Source organism: Lissotriton vulgaris, chromosome 4_1 (genome assembly GCF_964263255.1).
Source record: "Lissotriton vulgaris chromosome 4_1, aLisVul1.2, whole genome shotgun sequence".
Lineage (NCBI taxonomy): Eukaryota > Metazoa > Chordata > Amphibia > Caudata > Salamandridae > Lissotriton > Lissotriton vulgaris.
Window position 1 is genome coordinate 1,998,214,124 of NC_141691.1, and position 14,076 is coordinate 1,998,228,199.

Below are 14,076 nucleotides of genomic sequence, written 5' to 3' on the forward strand. Positions count from 1 at the left end.
TTTTGTCTCTATCATGGTTATTTCTCGTGGCAATCCAAGTTCTATCTTCAGAAAACGGGAACCTCCATGGGTTTTACGGGGGCGCCTGCGTACGCAAATATCTTTATGGCTAAGTTTGAGCATTCTCACATTTTGGAAAATTCGAATTGAACTGAACATCTAAAACTGTATGTCCGTTATATAGATGACATTTTGATAGTATGGCAAGGGACTAAAACATAGTTGGAAGAGGTCATTGAGATTCTGAATGGACGTCACCCTAGGATCAAGTTCACTAACCACATTAACCAGAATACCATAAACTTTTTGGATATCAATATAACAAAGCTGGGAAATCAAATCACAACCAAATTGTTCAAGAAACCGACCGACAGAAATAATGCTCTGCATTACTCTAGTTTTCACTCCCAATATTTGAAGAACCATTTGCCATTTTCGCAGTTCATCAGAATTAAGAGGATTAGCAGTGACGAAGCACAGGCTACTGAGGACATAGAAGAAATGGCGCAACAATATAGCAACAGAGGATACCCAGATAAGGTATTAGCTGAAGCAAAATTGAAAGTTGCATCAAAAACACGAGAAGTTCTACTAAAAAAAGTTCAGAAAACACCGTCAAGGAGAGAAGTATGTGTTTTGAAGCAATCTACGCTCACACCTAAGATCAAGAAATGCATATTGCGGAGATGGGAGTTAATTGAGCAGGAAGAAGACTTCAGAACAGTATTTGTGGACACACCGATCTTTGCACTGTCAAGATCCAAAAATCTCAAGGAATTGTTGAAACATAAAGAAACGAAGGAAATTCATGAGAAGGCTAAAGGGATGCGCAAATGTTTCAACTGCGGACACTGTGGAAATGGATTGATGGGAGACACATTCACACATCCACATACAGGGAAACAGATTAAACTCAGACACACTTCTGACTGTAATACGAGCTCAGTAATATATGCCATTAAGTGTCCGTGTGGCCTAGTATATGTAGGCCGCACCACAAGGAAAATCAAGATTAGGCTCACTGAGCATAAATCAAACATAAGGTTACGGAACGAGAAATCAAGTTTGGCGCAACATTGGAGAGAGAGGCAACACACCATCCCCCAATTGAGATACACTGTACTAGAGCAGGTGTTGGTTGAGCCCCATGTGGATCCCAACGTGCGAATAGCCCAAAGAGAGACATTCTGGATGAGGCATCTTAACACCGTTAAACCGGGTGGGCTGAATGATAAAATCGAATTTGCGTGTTATTTATGAGTATATTATGCATAAACCATGAACCGTGTTCCTGTGGTCATAGGCGAGTTGTCAATACAGGATCAAGTTTTGGTTAAGCGCCACCAACGCTTGTGCACACATGACACTTTTTTTACACTTTTTCACACTTTTCCACACGCTGCTAGATTGATAAACGTTTTTCTATTTCATTAACATATACATTTTTTGGGTTATCGCTTTAATTGCCATGAGGATATTTCCACATGAGTACTAGATATACTGCATAGATAATGAGTAGAGAGACTAGAGTAGTGTGGTGACATAGCTCTCTCAATAAAGTTTTTGTATTCGAAAGCTTCAGTCCTCTTTCTATTATTACTGTTCGGGTGCTCGGGTTTATTACAAAATGGACTTGTACCATCTTGCGCTGGACACGATTAGAAGCATTTATAACATTATAATATCAAAAAAAAATTTCAACCAAATCACATGGTATGGAGTATTGTGGAAGCATTACGATAATGAATGGAGGTTGTGAGTAAGGGGGTGGGGACACCAGTCCGCTGTTGATGTCGGGCGTTAGCAAATAACGTCCCAGCATGCCGTGCCGATGCTCGGCGTTTTTCCACAAACTTGAACAGACAGTGTAGACAGTGTTCACGGATCGGCAAGAATATTAAGGTATTGTATAGGGCGAGTACAACTACGGTATCAGATTGTGGTGTTTTCGAAAAAGCAAGGATATGCAAAAACGCATGGAGTAAGGGTTGTTTTTGTCCCTTAGGCGGAGCAGCCGTAAAACAGAAGTTTCCAGTCTTTTTGCAGTGACAGCAGGAAGTAAGTAGCTGGTTTGCACAGGGTGATTAGAGGCACTTGATATGTAGTACTGGCATATTCATGTTAGTTTCTTTTTGTTTTTAGGAACAGTCGTTGATTAGTGGAATTTGAGTTTAGGTGACATAGTACCCGTGTGGAGGGTACGTTTATTTTAAATTTTTTCACACATGTTACTTGTTCACGTGACACAGACGTTGGGTGCACTAGACTAAACTTGGTGGCATGTATAGGGCATACCACAGTAGTAATTATCATTTAATTGCTTGGATAGCTGGCATGCTTGGATAAAGAAAGATAATGCATCTGCATGAGTAAACAGATTGTATGTTCACTTATTGTGTAGTGCATGAGCACAAATTGAGGCTTGATGACAATGTTTCAGAAATATGTATATAGTGTTATTTTTTCTTATACGGAAGAGGTGTCGCCAATTGTCTAAATTTTGTCGTTTTGTCACCAGGGTGTAACGTTAATATTTAGTTCAATATTGTAACTGTAAAATATCCTTTGATTTTCAGACGACAATATCTCTATACAGACCACAATTAATAACAGTCCTGAGGATGGTTTCAGCAAATTAACGCCTGAGAAACCGAAACGTCGACCATTCACCTTATCCCTTTCTTTGCTTTACTCAATGTGATTTGGGATAGGTGCTTTTTTAGGTTCTGTTGTGTCACCTAGTAATTTACTTATGTGTGTACCCACAGTCCTAATTTTTATTTGTTTATTGATCTGTATATGTAGCTGATTTCTTTGAATGAATTATTTGATAAAAATATATTTTTTCGTATACACCTTGTGTCTTTGTTTATATATGTTTACATGTTATATGTTGATGCAATGCTCTTTTTCAAGCTGGCAAATTGTTGATTTATTCACTTCAAGGACAAGTGATTGGACCTTTCCAGAACAATCTTAACTAAACAAAATATAGATTGAATAAAGTCCCTTGAAGGCAAATTTACCTTTTCACCTGAGCAAGTTCGAACAGTGCACTCCTGCACTAGACATAGTTGTGTCTGAGTGTTCAGTTAATTTAGAGACCTGACAGGGGTCAGTCGGGTAGCAGGTCTGCACCGATTTTTTTAAATTGAAGTAAGGTTCAAAAGCAGTGGTGTGCAGGTTACACACACATCTTTTTCATGAATAATAACTGTGTCAGCCCCGTGCCTGAGGTGCATCATCAGAGCTGTGTGAATAATAACTGCATCAGCCCCGTGCGTGAGGTGCATCATCAGAGCTGTGTGAATAATAACAGTTGTGAGCCCCGTGCCTGAGGTGCATCATCAGAGCTGTGTGAATAATAACTGTGTCAGCCCCTTGCCTGAGGTGCATCATCTGAGCTGTGTGAATAATAACAGCTGTGAGCCCCTACCGCATCACCAGAGCTGTCTGAATAATAACTGCGTCAGCTCCGTGCGTGAGGTGCATCATCAGAGCTGTGTGAATAATAACTGCGTCAGCCCCGTGCCTGAGGTGCATCATCAGAGCTGTGTGAATAATAACAGGTGTGAGCCCTTGCCTGAGGTGCATCATCAGAGCTGTGTGAATAATAACTGCGTCAGCCCCGTCCGTGAGGTGCATCATCAGAGCTGTGTGAATAATAACTGTGTCAGCCCCGTGCGTGAGGTGCATCATCAGAGTTGTGTGAATAATAACAGCTGTGAGCCCGTGCCTGAGGTGCATCATCAGAGCTGTGTGAATAATAACTGCGTCAGCCCCGTGCCTGAGGTGCATCATCAGAGCTGTGTGAATAATAACAGCTGTGAACCTGTGCCTGAGGTGCATCATCAGAGCTGTGTAAGTAATAACTGTGTCAGCCCCGTGCGTGAGGTGCATCATCAGTTATGTGAATAATAACAGCTGTGAGCCCGTGCGTGAGGTGCATCATCAGAGCTGTGTGAATAATAACTGCGTCAGCCCCGTGCCTGGGATGCATCATCAGAGCTGTGTGAATACAAGTGGACGACCTCCTGGTCAACAAACCCAACCCCAATCCCCGTCATCCCTACCTGGCATGGGATGACATAGATGTAGGCAGGTTGGAAACCTTGCTTAACGACATCAGAGCTGTGTGAATAATAACTGCGTCAGCCCCGTGCCTGGGATGCATCATCAGAGCTGTGTGAATACAAGTGGACGACCTCCTGGTCAACAAACCCAACCCCAATCCCCGTCATCCCTACCTGGCATGGGATGACATAGATGTAGGCAGGTTGGAAACCTTGCTTAACGACACCCTCCCCACGCTATCACCCGATCCTAACAACGCCACTGCCCAATTTTACAACTGGGTAAGCTCGGCAGCAAAAGAATTGGTCCCAGTTAAACAACGGTCACGCAACCGATCTACCCCTTCGGCACCGTGGTACACGGAGGAACTGCGTACACAAAAGCAACAGTGTCGAAATAGAGAGAGACACTGGCGGAAGGACTACTCTCCCGAGGCCAAATTCCTATACAAGGAGTCTGTAGCAAAATACAAACAACTTATTAATGATGCAAAAAAAAAAGTACTACTGCAACAAAATAGAAAGCGCACAAAACTCGAATAAATCCCTATATGAGACCACTAAACAACTAGCAGGTCTCTCAGTTGACCTCACACCTCCCCCGTCCCAAACTCTCTGTGACGCTTTGTCAAAGTTCTTCTTCAGTAAAGTTGACGATATTTACCGGGTCTTCGCCAATAACGTAACCCTCTCCCACAGGCCATCAACTCAACTTGAAGGACCTATCCTCCCTCAGTTCAGAGAGGTGACGTGTCCGCAGGTGCTAAACATTGTATCCACCATTAAATCCGGCTTGGCCCTTGACCCTTATCCCCTGAAGGTCCTGCGACCAATCATGGATGCAGTCCTACCGACTATAACCAATATTTGCAATTCCATGTTTAGCACTGGTATCTATCCCGAGACACTGAAGAAAACTCTAATAAAGCCGCTTCTCAAAAAACCCACCCTTGACAAAGAAGAACCCAAAAGCTACCGTCCCATCGCCAGTCTCCCACTATTAGCGAAGATAGTGGAAAAAATCTTGAATGCCCAACTCTCTTCCTTTATCGAGGAAAACAAATGACTTGATGAATCGCAGTTTGGCTTCCGTCGTTTCCACGGAACTGAGACGGCCTTGGTCAAAGCGGCGGACGACATCAGATCTATCCGAGATGCGGGAGGCACCGCTGTCCTGATATTACTGGATCTATCGGCGGCCTTCGACACGGTCGACCATACCACCTTGGTCGACCGTGTCGAGAGCATAGGCATTCAAGGCAATGCTAAAAATCTTGTGGCCTCCTTCCTGGCTAACAGAACCCAGGTCGTCACTGTAGGACCTTTTGAATCCTCCCCCCTGTCACTACCATGTGGAGTCCCCCAAGGCTCATCCCTTAGTCCGACACTATTTAACATTTATGTGTCGGACCTTGCCAATATCATCAGGGCACACGGGATGAGCCTTACGTCATACGCTGATGACACCCAATTGGTCCTTGCCGTCAAAAATGATGGGCCTCAGAAAGCCATCTTGTTCAACCAGGGCATGTCGGCAATAGGGAACTAGATGTCACACAATTGTTTGAAGTTAAACTCCGACAAATCGGAGGTTGTAATTTTTGGCAATCTCTCCCCGGAGTGGTCCCCCCTTTGGTGGCCTTCACCCATGGGCCAGCCCCCAGACCCGGTTGACAAGGTGAGGAACCTGGGAGTCATGTTCGATAACCGTCTGAACTTCCTACCACATGCCAACCAAATATCCTCATCAGCCTTTCATAAACTAAGGCTTATCAAAAAAATCCTGCCCTTTCTACCGGAAAACACCGCTAAAACTTTGGTAGGCTCCCTGGTGCTCTCTACCCTAGATTATTGTAACGCACTGTTTCTAGGTGCCCAGGAGAGAGTATTATCGAAAATGCAGGCTATCCAGAACGCGGCCGCCAGGCTCCTAGGGCGAATCCCCAAATTCCAACCGGTTTCACCCCCCATAAGACAGCTTCACTGGCTCCCGGTGAAGAAGAGGATTAAGTTCAAGTCCCTGTGCTTGGTATACAAAGCTTTACACAACGCCGGACCAGTGTTCTTCACTCAGAACCTAACCCCCTACTGCCCGTCCAGAACACTGCGCTCCTCCAGTTCATTGGAACTAGTGATCCCCCGAACTAAATCTGTCAATTGGGGCGACGGAAGATTCCTTGTGGCCGCTCCAAAATTATGGAACACACTGCCTCACTCAATCAAGACCAGCACCTCCCTCTGGTCTTTCCGCAAAAGCCTGAAAACCTGGCTGTTTAATCAGTGAACTCGCAGTCCCCTTGTTGGTTAAGCATTGCCGCTACTTAGCGCCGAGATTCCCACGGGCCTTCGTTTCGCGCTTTACAAATGTTTTTATAAATAAAATAAATAGATAAATAAAATAATAACAGCTGTGAGCCCGTGCCTGAATAATAACTGCGTCAGCCCCGTGCTTGAGGTGTATCATCAGACCTGAGTGAATAACAACTGTGAGCCTGTGCGTCAGGTGCATCATCAGAGCTGTGTGAATAATAACAGCTGTGAAACAGTGCCTGAGGTGCATCATCAGAGCCGTGTGAATAATAACTGCGTCAGCCTCGTGCGTGAGGTGCATCATCAGAGCTGTGTGAATAATAACAGCTGTGAGCCCGTGCCTGAGGTGCATCATCAGAGCTGTGTGAATAATAACAGCTGTGAGCCCGTGCCTAAGGTGCATCATCAGAGCTGTGTGAATAATAACTGCGTCAGCCCCATGCGTGAGGTGCATCATCCACATTGCTCAGGTCATCTAAATTCCTGCACTCTCTACCACACTGCTTTCAAGAACAGCATACTCTTGCACACACTCTCACTGCTCACCAATTCAATGTTTGCTAAACATTTTATGCAACGCATTGTCATACACAACGCCAATAACTCAAACTTTAATGCTGAGAGACCTATTGCATTGTTAATGCTTGTTGTTATTGCATTCAGACATATCACAAAATAAGCGGCATGAGCCTAAAGCAAGTCAAGCCTATTGGCTTTTCCAATGATTGTTAGCAGGATCCGATAAAAAAGTAACAACAATGTTTTTTTGTGAATATTTAGAAATTAAAATGTTTCAATTCTGAAAATATGAGACTGAATTAAAAATTAGTAAGAGTAAGGTCTGCAGAGGTTTTGTGGTCTTCGGAGTGTCTGTCGCTCCCATTCTGACCCTTCGCCCCACTACTGAAGTTGTTTTATCATTCATTTATGCAGTTTTTCTCCTAACATCTTGTTGAAATCTTCCATCTCACACCTCATCCCTTTCCTGATTAGCACCCTCTTTTCATTCTGTCCTGCATGTACTGTCCTTCGTCTCCTTCACTACAACATCCCCCTGAAAACACATCCAGTCACCCGTAAGCACTGCATTATTATCGCCCTGTCAAAATGTGTGCACCTAATTCACACACTTTTGCACTGAATCACAATTGCCACACATGGCTATTGCTCAGTGTGCTCTGCAGAGATGCCAGGAATTGGAATAGCTTGTATTCTGATTCCCCTATATGACTAACAGTTAATGTGAGAATCTTGCACTGTTTTTGGCTTAAACGGAAGAGCGCCCAATCATGGCCCATTATATACGCCCACTCATAACCTAAATTCCCACAAACACCTAGAAGCTACTTGTTCACAGTATGCAGGATACAAGATTAATATGCTGCACTAAAAAGCTACAGATATGCAACATCTTGGAAAAAGCAAATATTCTAAGGGAATGCAAGATTAAGTAAAATTTTAAATGTAAACAAGACTTACATTGGTTTCATAGATTAGCTACCTGCCTTACAGTCATTATTGACAAATTGTAAATTTAAGGGCCTGAATATAGAGACCGATATGAAACTGTTTCCATTACAGTTCTTAATTACAGTTGGTCCCGAGTAACCTGCGCAACTTAAAGCCTAGTTTCCGCCTACATTGATGGCTGGCTCTTGAAGGCAGGCTCGCAACAGTCAGTCGTAGACAACCTCCAGATGACTGTGAACCTTCTAACATCATTGGTCTTATGAGCAATGTGCTGAAGTCACTCCTGACTCCTTCCCAGAGACTCCCTTTTATTGGAGCCATCCTGCATACAGTGCATTACTGTGGCTGCTTCTTTTCTCTCATATGGAATTTATCATTAAAAAAAACCTTCACACTGCTGCTTCATGCTTCTCTAGCCTCCACGCTAATTCCTCATTTTAAGTCAAATTTGTATTGGCAGTGCTATAGCTGTTTCCCTCTTCCCACTGTTAATTCCTTATTCTTTCTCCTGTAAACAATGCTGTGCGCTGCTTCTTTAATCCAATAATTAACACCCCCATTCCAACTTCTCTATGCAGTGCAGCACCATTGTTTATGTATCAATATTTAAGAAATGCAGAAACTTAAACAACAATGGTGCCTTAGTCAAACACAAACTTACGACAACAAAAAATCACTTCCAAAAACAACAATTACAAACGTATACTCAGATACAATCTTTCTCTGTATAATTGCATTAAAGGTGCAGTTCCTTATTTGGAAAATATACATCAGTTTATAACTCCATATAGACAAGTAGTAACCGGTACTTAACTATTGCTTTGCTTAATTGATTTTCTTTTATTACTTATGCTACTGCTAGAATGTTTTTATAGCAAAAAAATATATATAACAAGCATTATCTTAGGCAACGCCAAGAGCTCTAAATGTAACCAATGCGAGGTCTATTGCATTGCAAATGCTTGTTTAGATTCTGCTGTAGGCTAGGGTTTGACGTTCGCAAAAAACAACAAAAAAAGTACTTAAAATAAAACTACTGTTCACCAAAATAAAGCTGCACCTTAGCTGACATTTTTATTACGCGTTTTCCATACCCTATCTGTTCCACTCCTCACACCAGAGTATTCGGGTTTTCCATACCTGAAAACTTTAAAGCTATTGTAACAATTACTCCTCAGGGACTGAGATTTGTCATGTTACTATTTCCTATATTTGAAGTTATATATAATGTTTAATTTATATACTCAATATATCTATTGAGTTAACATAGGATTCATTCTTTAAGACTTTTATATTTCTTATATATGCTGCTTGCATTATTTAAATATTTAACGTATTTCACACCATATTTATTCAACTGTATACCCTACTATTTATCTTTATAGTTGTAAGTGTAAATTATTGGTGCATAGTAATTATCATATATGCACTTTTTCTTTTTACATATATTCCATATATTTATTCATAACATTCTAATTGTAAGTTAGTATTAACGTTGTGTACTTATGATGCAATTTTCTCAAAATGACAATAAAAAATTATAACACAAAAGCTATTGTAACGTTCTCTGTAACCGTCATTAAAAGACTTGTCCTGTTTGTTCTACAATAGACACAGAAGACAGAAAAAAACTCGCTCTCGTTTCCAGGAAAGAGCTATGCAACACTTTAAATAGAAAACGAAAGTAGAAGGTTACAGTGGGAAAACACAGACCATTCTAGATCTATAAAGCGGCCATGTCGAACGGATTTAACAGTTAAGTTTGCAATCGGACCTGCACAAAGACAGTAAATTAACTAAAAAGTCTTTGAGTTAACTAAAACCACTGCATTTAATACTGATAGAAATGAATTTAGGAAGAATAAAATAGATTGCTCATTGCTTGTAATATATTCTACCTTTAATGAACGGTCATTCATGTCATTGTGATTGAAATTTGAATTTGTGTTGAAATTGCGAATACGAATCCCAAACATTAAAAAGGCTCTGGCTTTCTGGCTGTATTACGTCCCCAAATGTACAAAATGTACGTTTTCAAATATGGCCACCTCCTGAGAGCGACAGCATCCGTTTCCCCTCTGCGACTCCCGGAAAGAACGCGCGCCTGCTCAGCAGCCCGGGTTTGTGTATGTTTTGCTTGCCCGAGTCTTCCTGGAGGTGGGCGCTGAAGTGGGATTTGCTGTTACCCAGGAAGGAGCGAGAGGGAGACAGCCAGCTGGGGGCGCGTGACCTCGTCTCGCGGAGCGCGGCTGAACTACAACTGGTGACGCGCCCTGGAACACACCTGACCTGACCACACCGCTGGGGCTCACTCCGGGCGGGCCAGCCAGCGGGTGGGGATGGCCGTGCCAACCACCTGGCAGGGCGCCACGCCCTTCGCTGGCGTGCCTGCAGCGGTGGCTGCGCTGGGACCCGGACCCCCCTCCCTAATGCCCACTGTGCTGATGACCGTGCGAGTGTCGTGCCCCGGGGTGCGGGGACCCGGAGGGGACACCCCCGCGGAGGACCTACGACTGCAGCTCAGCATGGACCCGGAGAGGAGCGGCGGGAGCTTCCGCCTGACCCTTAGACACGGTCAGGTTCGCAGCCCGGTAAGAACACGGGCTGGGGTGGATGAATGGAGGGGGTGTGGCAGACCTTGACTTATCCCACCCCCGACTCAACGATGGTCTCTACTTTTCCGCCTTTAAGTAGTTGTGAGAGGTGCTGAAGCTCAAGGGGACATTTTTCAGAGGGGCGCCAAGAGCTTTTTGCTTTAGGTCTTGCAGAGTCCCTGGCTTCAGTGCGGATGTCGCAGTTTTTGAACACCCTTCAGCCTTCTTTTTTGTTTGCACTCCCTTCTACCCCTGCAGGCACACCCTGTTAACCCTCCCCTCCAAAAAACAAATTGGCACAAACTGAGATGCCAATCCATGCATAATACGGGAGAGTGGGGTGGTGCAGAGATGTGCTCAGAGGCCTGTCACTACTCTTTATTAAATCTGCCAGGGGCTGACCTTTGAACCCAAAAGATGCTCTCCGCGGCCTCACTGTATTCACCAGCTTCGCCCAGGTTGCTACCCTGACAAAGGTTGCCTCTGTTTACGGGTATATTTACATTAACTTTTGTTTGAGCTCTTCAGTCAATTCTAAGCGCTATAATTTGCAGGTGTTACTATTACCTAACTAAATTATCTTTACTGTATCAAGTATCAACACCTACTGCCGATATTATTATAACTCTTGTCTGCATCGCTCAATAAGACCCAACCAATGGCATCCCATGGCGAGTCCGCGGCACATTTGCTCATAGTGACCAGTCCCCTTGTGGGGTTCAGACATAGATACCTGAGTAACGATTGCCTCTCGCGTTCACTTAATGACAGACTCGGTTGTTATGAGTCTCTGACATGCACTTAATGACAGCCCTGTTGGTAGAAAGTCAGCCGCTGACTGTGACACTTCTATAAGAATGCTTCGTCCCCCCTATTTATCGGCACCTGAAATTCAACACACCTCACAACACCTGCACCCACCCTTTACTGGGAGTCGTACCTGTCCCTTCCCCATCCACGTCACCTTAAACCTGTTCTCCTTCATGATCAAAATCTCTCATACGCAAAGGCCAACACGGATCATGTACACATATCAAGGTCCAAAGCAAGCCTCCCGCGGCAGCTCGTGACAGCGCCTTGAGCTGTAGGAAGTATGTGAGGCTGCAGGGAGGGGGAGTCACGGTTCTGCAACCTTCCCAGCTCACTGATGGCAGAGAAACCTAGACCGATGCAATTAACTCACAACTCTAAACATTCTCTTAACACCTGGACGGCCCTCAGTTTCTAAGAAGTGATTCTAGTGGCAAAAACATAACATGTAATGACTGTCCCTTTATATAACTGTCCAGAGACCTATTTAACGGTAGATGACGGGAAAACATCTTCGAACGCGTCGTAATCGCTTTCCTCTGGGAGAGGGGGTGACAAACGATACCAGCTTAATGACAGTGCCATGAGAGAATGTGCAGCAGATATCAACTTTAAAGGTAATGTCAATATACCCGTAAATCCGAATATTGGCACTTGAGAGTAATATCAAAGCTTCGAGTACTATCAGCTGACAACAATGTTATTATGGCAGCACTCTGGGCACGTGGACATCTAACACCATGTTAGTGAGATCACCATATGAAGGCAGGCCAACCAGCAGCTAATGACAGCTTACTGATTGCCCCAGTTTCAGTATGCAGTAGAGTTAAAGGGCTGTTGGGGATCAGTCTGTGCATGCTTTAAGACACCAGTCTGCTACTAAGGTCACCACTCCCACTTTGTATTTGTTACAATAGAGTGGCCATCTTTCATGACAATGCCTAATTCTTACCTGTGCATTATTTTTGGTTTGATAGCCCCTGGCGTTACATATGGCATCTATATGATTGTCATTGTCTTCGATGTGATGAGTACATGTCCAGCCTCCTCTAGCATTGAACGTAAAGTGTGTACATAAGTATTGTTTTCTCTTTCAGTGGCATAAAAAGTGGCAGAAAAATGCCAATGGTAGGCGAATAGAGCTTTCAGATTTCATCTAATGAAGCATGTAGACAAGTGCGTGCCAACTAGAACAGGCCTGTCCAGTGTAGGTCTAGAATCCTATTTTTTTTAAAAATGTTTTTTATTTTAATACATGGAAACAGTAGTTATGACAAATCTTCATCCAATTCTATTAATTTAACTTGACCAGCGCCTCTAATCAAAAGAGAATTGAATTTCAAACAGAACTTATACGGCTGCTTAACAAACAAGATCAACATGTAATCCAGATTTATTTTTTAGAAAAAGAAAAAATAATCTGCAGTATTCTCCAATCTATTTAGTTACTGGTGCCCACAACTTCTCTCCCATTTCCTGCGTCCTTTAAATCTATACACCGCTAAATCCATACTATAGAATAGAATCTAGCTCGCCAGTTGATAAATGTGGGATGGTCAGGACTGATCCATTGAGATGTAATATTGGATCTTAGAATAGCCCTAGCCATGAAAACCAGGCCTATCTCTGACTCTCAGACTGCCAGTTATTAAGAACTGATTAGCTAACTCAATCAAGCCTTCCGAATCAGTGTTACTCTGTGCAAGTTTACTATTTCATCTAAGGTTCTGAGGGGCTAAGTTGTCAGGGAGAGTAGAAAGTAAGATTTGATAAGTTTCCCAAGTCTGGATTTAAATACTATGCTGTCCACCAACGGAACCTTAACGTAATTACCCCTCCCACTGTGTCATTTTTTTAGTCAAGAAACTTCTAATTTGTGAAATCTTAAAGTGTCTGTATTTTTCCTGCAGTTCAGAAAAAAAGCTAATTTGGCCATTACTAAAAAATAAGTCTCCCAAAACCTTAACTCCGAGGGCCCCTCACCCTCTAGCAATTTAGTCCTGAAAAATCGACGGCAGCAACCCATATGAAAGCAAGGGGGTATATACATTTAATTTGAGACCCCTACCTGTCGCCTCTCTTCCTTACATATTGAAAATGCTGATTGAATTATTTTAAACTTTGTTTTCTTGTAGTAACTTGGTTCGATGATTCTAACTAAGCAGTTTGGTGCTTCCTCCTCTAATAAGAACTCATATATTGTCGGCTTGACTGGTTCAGGGACTACTGTTTTACTTCCGGCCAATAGTATCCTCATATGCTGTAGCAATGCTGCCCAGTGATACAGCCTGAGAGACGGAAGTCCCCAACCCCCCCTCGCTCTCGGAGGGATTAGCCATTTAGCTGCCCTTCTAGCTTTGTGATAGCTCCAAAAGAATCTGTTACAGACTCCTTCGGATTTCAAAATGCAAGAAGCTGGAAATTCAAAGGGTACTGTCCGGAATAAATATAAACCTTTTGGAAATATGATAATCTTTAAGACTTTACAGCACCCCTGCAGTGATAAGTGAAGGTGATCTAATCGTGAAAGTGCCTGATCTGTTCTTTTTATAATGGGTAGTATATTAAACTCGGGAATCTGTTCCACCGTGGCCGTGATATTTATACCCAGATAGGTTGCTTCTGGTACTGTTGGGATCTCTTGTGGTCTTGCAGTATCGGAATGTATGACCTGGGATTTATCCGCATTTAATTTGTAGCCTGATACAGAACCAAATTGTTTAGCGATATAAACCGCAGGCAAAGCAGATCTGATATTTGTTGTAATTATAGCTACGTCGCCAGCATATGCTAACGTTTTATAGGAGATCCCATTTACC

The 14,076-nt window shown here is 43.1% G+C and overlaps 1 protein-coding gene across 1 annotated transcript in view; it reads left to right on the forward strand.

Annotated features, from left to right (window-relative positions):
* Positions 1 to 9,966: 9,966 nt before the first annotated feature.
* LOC147724825 (ranBP-type and C3HC4-type zinc finger-containing protein 1-like) overlaps positions 9,967 to 14,076 on the forward strand; it is a 431,577-nt gene continuing 427,467 nt past the window's right edge. Inside the window, exon 1 of the mRNA XM_086966324.1 lies at positions 9,967 to 10,444. Within this exon, the coding sequence (XP_086822450.1) occupies positions 10,193 to 10,444 (252 nt within the window). The 5' untranslated portion in view covers positions 9,967 to 10,192. The remainder of the gene's footprint in view (positions 10,445 to 14,076) is intronic.